Source organism: Halichoerus grypus, chromosome 1 (genome assembly GCF_964656455.1).
Source record: "Halichoerus grypus chromosome 1, mHalGry1.hap1.1, whole genome shotgun sequence".
NCBI lineage: Eukaryota > Metazoa > Chordata > Mammalia > Carnivora > Phocidae > Halichoerus > Halichoerus grypus.
The window spans coordinates 206041138-206049053 of record NC_135712.1 but is presented as its reverse complement, the minus strand read 5'-3'; the positions used below and the strand labels follow the sequence as shown (position 1 = coordinate 206049053).

The 7916-nt window shown below is 39.3% G+C and overlaps 1 protein-coding gene across 1 annotated transcript; it reads right to left on the bottom strand.

The window, feature by feature from the left end:
• Positions 1-933, bottom strand: LOC118535429 (olfactory receptor 7A5-like). Its single transcript, XM_036091764.1, has one exon. It carries the CDS (start codon positions 931-933, stop codon positions 1-3), a length of 933 nt encoding a protein of 310 aa, XP_035947657.1.
• Between the last annotated feature and the right edge of the window lie 6983 nt (positions 934-7916).

The window sequence follows — 7916 nt, the reverse complement described above, 5'->3', positions numbered from 1 at the left end:
TTACATCACTGGAACCCCAATGATTCTTTTCAGAGCCCTCTTTATGTCTTTGTTCCTCAGGCTGTAGATGAAGGGGTTCAACATGGGTGTGACCACCGTGTATATCACCGAGGCTACTGCACCTGAATGGGAGCTCTGGGTAACCGCAGAGCTAAGGTACACTCCTAGGCTGGTACAAAAAAATAAGGAGACAACAGAGAGGTGAGATGCACAGGTGGAAAAAGCTTTATATTTGCCCTTAGCTGAGGAGATTCTATGAATGGAGGAAACTATTTTAGAATAAGAGTAAAGGATCCCAGAAAGGGGACCACCAGCAAGCAGCATAGCTGCAAAATACATCACCATGTAATTGAGAAAGGTGTCAGAACATGCAAGTTGGATCATCTGATTGAGTTCACAGAAAAAGTGGGGGATTTCCACCTCTCTACAGAAGGATAGCTGCAACACCATTGAGGTCTGTAACAAGGAATGCGAGACACTTGTGAGCCAGGACACCAGTACCAACAGTCCACAGAGCCAGGGGTTCATGATGACCATGTACTGCAGGGGGTGACAGATGGCCACAAAGCGGTCATAGGCCATCACAGCCAGAAGATAGATATCCAACCCTGAAAAGATTATGAAAAAGTACAGCTGTGTAATGCAGTCTGCATAGGTGATGACTTGGCTCTGAGTCTGGATGTTCCACAGCATCTTGGGGATGGTGGTGGAGGTGAAACAGATGTCTGCAAATGACAGGTTGGAGAGGAAGAAGTACATGGGGGTGTAAAGATGGGAGTCAGAGACAACAACCAGGATGATGAGCAGGTTTCCAAGCACAGTTATCAGGTACATGGAGAGGAAGAGCCCAAATACGAGAGGCTGCTGTTCCGGTCCCTCTGAAAATCCCAGAAGAAGGAATTCTGATATCCTAGTATCATTGCCTGATTGCATGTGGTTGCACTAACTATCAGGAAAGAGGAAAAAGACATCATTAATTTTTCATGAATAGCATAGCTCACATAGTTGAAATGCGACAATTTATATTTTAGAGTTAAGAAGTTAATTTTGGTATCTAGTGTAGGTACTGTCCCCCCGAAGAGATTCCCTCCTGTTCCAACTCTGATTAGGCATTTTGCTTCATTTCCCTCCTTCCCCCACAGAGGTCATGCATTCTACTGTTTTATTAAGAATATCTTTCATGCATTTGAGGAATATGTATTGAGTGTCAAACATGGTCCAGACAATGGCTAGCCATGAGTACAGGATCCTGAATACCAAAAGCCACTATAATCCAATGATGGAGAAAGAACAGAGACAAATAAACATATTAATAATATATCACAGGCTGTACCAACTTGCATTCCCACCAACAGTGTAAGAGGGTTCTCCTTTCTCCACAACCTCTCCAACATTTGTTGTTTCCTGCCTTGTTAATTTTTGCCATTCTAACTGGTGTAAGGTGGTATCTCAGTGTGGTTTTGATTTGAATTTCCCTGATGGCTAATTGTGATGAACATTTTTTCATGTGTCTGTTAGCCATTTGTATGTCTTCTTTGGAGAAGTGTTTGTTCATGTCTTCTGCCCATTTTTTGACTTGATTATTTGTTTTTTGGGTGTTGAGTTTGAGAAGTTCTTTATAGATCTTGGATATAAGCCCTTTGTCTGTAGTGTCATTTGCAAATATCTTCTCCCATTCTGTGGGTTGCCTCTTTGTTTTGTTGACTGTTTCCTTTGCTGTGCAGAAGCTTTTTATCTTGATGAAGTCCCAAAAGTTCATTTTTATTTCTGTTTCCCTTGCCTTTGGAGACATGTCTTGAAAGAAGTTGCTGTGGCTGAGGTCAAAGAGGTTACTGCCTATGTTCTCCTCTAGGATTTTGGTGTATTCCTGTCTCACATTGAGGTCTTTTATCCATTTAGAGTTTATCTTTGTGTATGGTGTAACAGAATGGTCGAGTTTCATTCTTCTGTATATAGCTGTCCAATTTTCCCAGCACCATTTATTGAAGAGATTGTCTTTTTTCCATTGCATATTTTTTCCTGCTTTGTCAAAGATGTAGGTCACTTTGCTGCTGGTTAAACTTCAAGAAAAAGGAGTCACTCACCCACACTATATACTTCTTGTATTTTATAATCTACCTGCAAAGGCATCCTCTAAATTGAAATAGAGCCCCTCCTGGGTACCATCTGGTGATTGAGTTTTGGTCTCTGTATTATGAGAGTCACCTTGGAATATATTAGTCTGTGAACCCTAGCTCTTGGACTCTTCTCACTCCACAAAGCACTCACACACACACATGCACAGACACATACTTGCACACACTCCAATTCATTGCTCCCTGGGCTGTGTTCTTACCATGACTCTTCATCTGCAGCCCCAAGGATAAACCTGGAGTGGCTGTAACTCAGGCTGGCCAGATCAATGATCATTCCCCTAAACAATGTAAAATGCTACCTGACATTCCCATTATCAAGCTTCCCATGGACAGTCATATTTACCTATATAAAATTTAAAACTTTTTATGGAAAATATATCCAATCAAAAGTCAATAAATAATAGTCTGTGAATTGCATTTGAAATACTGCTAACTGCAGAATAGACAAAGAGTTTATGGACATATAATAATCAGGGGAATCTAATAATGAACATGGTGATCAAGTACATAAATATTTGCTCAAATTTAGTAATGGATAGAAAATAGAAAACAACAAGAAATTTCTTGCACACTCAGCCTGTGACACAATGTAAAGATCTCTTGTGCTGATTGGGTTGGAAGTTTTTTAAAAGCTAGCAAAGGAAGTTTCTCAAATTTTGCTGGCAGAAATGTGAACTGTTACAATGTTGGGAAAACAACCTAAAGATAGCTATAAATATGAAAATACACATATTCTTCAGCTCAGAAATTCTCAATCTTGACACTATTGACATTCTGGTCCAGTGTATTCTCTGTGGTGGCCTGTGTCCTGGGCTTTATAGGATGTTTAGAACATCCCTGGCCTCTCCTGACACCTCCCATGTGACTCTGAATTCCTCAGTTCCCCCCCTGGGGAACAGTATTTCCTCCATTGGAGAAACAGATTTTTAACATAACAATCTCCAAATATTTTTGACAATTGTTATAACAGCAATGTATTGAGAAAGAAAATGCTTTCAAAGTGTGAGTAACACAACCACATCATGAAAATATTATGTAGACCCTGAAATAATCAGCATTACCCTAGTTGACTGGGGCAAGTCCATGATGTATTACTGAGAAAGAAGAAAGAATGGAAACAGGTAGAAAAAAAAAGACTGCCCTAAAACTGAAGAGCATTTATGATGAGCACAGGATACTACTCATCCATTATTATTGTATATAAATGTGTATGTGTGCATCATCTAGGAAGAGAAGTTTTAAAAAACACTAAGAACTTAAGGAATAAAGATTGTCAGGAGGAATGAAATTAGGTCAAGTGTAGTGTTTTCAAAACAACCATCTGAAACAAAATTATATGAGAATCTAAAACTAATGTATATAAAGACATAAAAGAATAATTGTGTGCTATCAAGGTGAGTCACTAATTCCAGATTTAATGTCCAAAGACTTGGAATAAAAGAATATGAGAGAATGACATTTACAACTGGGGAGGAAGCACTCTCTAAGTGATAAATTTTTTCTTACATAAAGATATATGGATTAAAATGTGCTCATGGAAGCTAAAGGCAATCTTCAGTCAAATGTAAAGAAGAGATGATGGTCAAAGATGATGCAACTTTTAGAAAATGGATCTCATCACAAAGAGACAAAAGGACCCTGATGTGGAATGACAGATGTGCAAAAACAAATGAGAAATACGTATAGAGGTGATTTATTAGCACTCAGTGTACAAATTAACATTTATTTTCATTTTGTTTATTGCAAGGATTGGCAAGTGAAGAATATTGGTGACAGCTCAATTTTTCAGGATGGATAATAAATAAAGCAATATAGAGAACACCATATAACCAAGTGATGGATTTGAGCCCACACTACTAATACACAGTTTTCCACATATACGTCTATACATACACAAGAGAACTCAATGCAAACAACAAAGTTGGTAAAATAAAAACAACCGCCCCTCCAATTTCTTGTTTGAAAGAATACAATAAAAAATGGGAATAAAAAACCTCTGACTCCATTGTACAAATGTAAAGACCTAGTAAAGACAATATACAATACAGAAAACCAATGAATAACTAATCCATAAATATGTTCAGCTCCCTGGGTAATGAAATCATTGCAAAGCAAAGCTCCTTCACATCATTTTCATTGTCAGATCATTATTTTCATGTGAATACTGAGAGTAACAGGGGACACTGTGAAAAATGTATGTCTCATAAATTACTGTTGCAAGGTCATATCTGCAAGCAATAAATCAGTCTAGGTCTTTCTCATCAATATGGAAGCAGTCTAATATGCCGCATTTAAAGACAAAAAAAGAAATGCCCTGACTTCACTGGACATCCCTCCATCCTTAATATTCCTACTCCCTTTAACTGCAAAACTCACTGGTTGTGTTCTATTTTTACTAGAAGTACTTTATGCCTCCCACCCCCTGACGTCATTGTCAACAATCACCCATGTACTGCTGAGCTCAATGTTCATTCCTTACTTTAACATCATCTATGAATCCATTAATCAGCTCATCAGGCAAGCAAATGAGCGTAGAGATCTCTAGGTTTTGGGCCAGGCTGGTGGCTGTCAGGTGACCTCAGGTCAATGCACCTGGCTTGGATTGTGTCTGACCCTTTCCTGCAGGACCTTCTGGGCTCTGGGACTCACCTGAATGGCAACTCTGAGGGAAAGATCTCCCTGTGGCAGTCTGAATTCCTCTTGGGTGGGGATGATGGTGACTAAACTGTCCCTACACAAGCCGGCAGGAAAGAGGCTGGAGTTAGTCTCCCAGCCAAGCTTAGGACTCCAGAAGCAACAATCAGGTCCCATCCAGCCTACAGTGGCACAGACAGAGGGACTGCCACACAGGAGATATTTAGAGCTTCGTCTGTCTGTTCATGAGACACATTTCCCTCCTGCTCCTCCAACCTCCAAGCACATGATTTCCCTGTGGGACACTGGTGTGGACACAAAGGAAACTTTTCCTGGAGATTGTGTGTTCCCAACAGACCAACTTATAACCAAGTGAATCCAGAGTTAATTACTCCTTCCTCAGCAACTCCACTGCTCCCAGAGTTCAGACCTCCTTGTGCCTTATCCCAACCCTGATTTTAACTTTTTTTTTAAAATTTTATTATGTTATGTTAGTCACCATACAATACATCATTAGTTTTTGATGTAGTGATCCATGATCCATTGTTTTCGTATAACACCCAGTGCTCCATGCAGTATGTGCCCTCCTTAATACCCATCACCGGGCTAACCAATCCCCCCTCCCCCCTCCCCTCTAAAACCCTGTTTGTTTCTCAGGTCCATAGTCTCTCATGGTTCATCTCTCCCTCCAATTCCCCCCCCCCATTTTTCCCTTCCTTCTCCTAACATCCTCCATGTTATTCCTTATGTTCCACAAATAAGTGAAACCATATGATAATTGACTTTCTCTGCTTGACTTATTTCACTTAGCATAATCTCCTCCAGTCCCATCCATGTTGATGTAAAAGTTGGGTATTCATCCTTTCTGATGGCTGAGTAATATTCCATTGTATATATGGACCACATCTTCTTTATCCATTCATCTGTTGAAGGGCAACTCGGCTCTTTCCACAGTTTGGCTATTGCGGACATTGCTGCTATGAACATTGGGGTGCATGTGGCCCTTCTTTTCACTACATCTGTATCTTTGGGGTCAATACCCAGTAGTGCAATTGCTGGGTCATAGGGTAGCTCTATTTTTAAATTTTTGAGGAACCTCCACACTGTTTTCCAAGTGGCTGTACCAACTTGCATTCCCACCAACAGTGTAAGAGGGTTCCCCTTTCTCCACAACCTCTCCAACATTTGTTGTTTCTTTCCCTGTCCATTTTTGCCATTCTAACTGGTGTAAGGTGGTATCTCAGTGTGGTTTTGATTTGGATTTCCCTGATGGCTAATGATGATGAACATTTTTTCATGTGTCTGTTAGCCATTTGTATGTCTTCTTCAGAGAAGTGTCTGTTCATGTCTTCTGCCCATTTATTGACCTTGATTATTTGTTTTTTGGATGTTGAGTTTGAGAAGTTCTTTATAGATCTTGGATACCAGCCCTTTATCTGTAGTGTCCTTTGCAAATATCTTCTCCCATTCTGTGGGTTGCCTCTTTGTTTTGTTGACTGTTTCCTTTGCTGTGCAGAAGCTTTTTATCTTGGTGAAGTCCCAAAAGTTCATTTTTACTTTTGTTTCACTAGCTTTTGGAGATGTATCTTGAAAGAAGTTGCTGTGGCCGATGTCAAAGAGGTTACTGCCTATGTTCTCCTCTAGGATTTTGATGGATTCCTGTCCACATTGAGGTCCTTCATCCACTTTGAGTTTATCTTTGTGAATGGTGTTAGAGAATGGTCGAGTTTCATTCTTCTGCATGTGGCTGTCCAATTTTCCCAGCACCATTTATTGAAGAGACTGTCTTTTTTCCATTGCATATTTTTTCCTGCTTTGTCAAAGATTATTTGACCATAGAGTTGAAGGTCCATATCTGGGTTCTCTATTCTGTTCCATTGGTCTATATGTCTGTTTTTGTGCCAGTACCATGCTGTCTTGGTGATCACAGCTTTGTAAGATAGCTTGAAATCGGGCAACGTGATGCCCCTAGCTTTGTTTTTCTTTTTCAACATTTCCTTGGCGATTTGGGGTCTTTTCTGATTCCATACAAATTTTAGGATTCTTTGTTCCAGCACTTTGAAAAATGCCATTGGAATTTTGATCAGGATGGCATTGAAGGTAGAGATTGCTCTGGGTAGCATAGACATTTTAACAATGTTTATTCTTCCGATCCATGAGCATGGAATATTTTTCCATCTTTTTGTGTCTTCTTCAATTTCTTTCATGAGTGTTTTGTAGTTCCTAGAGTATAGATCCTTTACCTCTTTGGTTAGGTTTATTCCGAGGTATCTTATGGTTTTTGGTGCTATTGTAAATGGAATCATTTCTCTAATTTCTCTTTCTACAGTTGCGTTGTTAGTGTATAAGAAAGCAAGTGATTTCTGTGCATTGATTTTGTATCCTGCCACATTACTGAATTGCTGTATGAGTTCTAGTAATTTGGGGGTGGAGTCTTTTGGGTTTTCCACATAAAGTATGTCATCTGCGAAAAGAGAGAGTTTGACTTCTTCTTTGCCAATTTGAATACCTTTTATTTCTTTTTGTTGTCTGATTGCTGTTGCTAGGACTTCTAGTACTATGTTGAACAACAGTGGTGAGAGTGGGCACTGATTTTAACTTTTCCCCAAAGTCTAGGACTGAGCAATCTGTCTGGGTTAGATCCCTTGGATCTCCAAAATGTTGACCTGTGGTGGACACAAAGTCCTGCCATCTACAGAAAATTGTTGTTTTCCTTTTCAAAAAGGAGAACTAAGTTTCTTGTTTGTTTGTTATATAATCCTTGAGCAAGACATCCCGTAGCTTCATGACACATTTGCCAAATGATTAGGAATCATACTTGTAAATTAAGAGTTGTCATTTGGTCCCTCATTGTGAAGGATTTCTTAATTATAAGAAATATATTTAGATTTTTTTACACTATTTTATGAGCTTGGAAAAGTAAATAGATTCTTCCCTGTAGCTTCCAGAATGAACCAAGTCTTGCAAATATTTTTAGCCCAATGAGAGCCATTTCAGGCTTCTGATCCCCTGAATGCTAAGAACATAAATGTGTTTAAATACTAACGTAGTCATTTTACATAGTAGTAGGAAATGAATACGAATATTTATCCAATAAAATTTTGCTCAGGAAGCTGAGATTAAGCAATTGTAGGCAAATGTTCAGTC

Excerpts from the sequence above, each read along its gene's own strand:
- LOC118535429 (XM_036091764.1), bottom strand. The coding sequence starts at position 933 with ATGCAATCAGGCAATGATACTAGGATATCAGAATTCCTTCTTCTGGGA.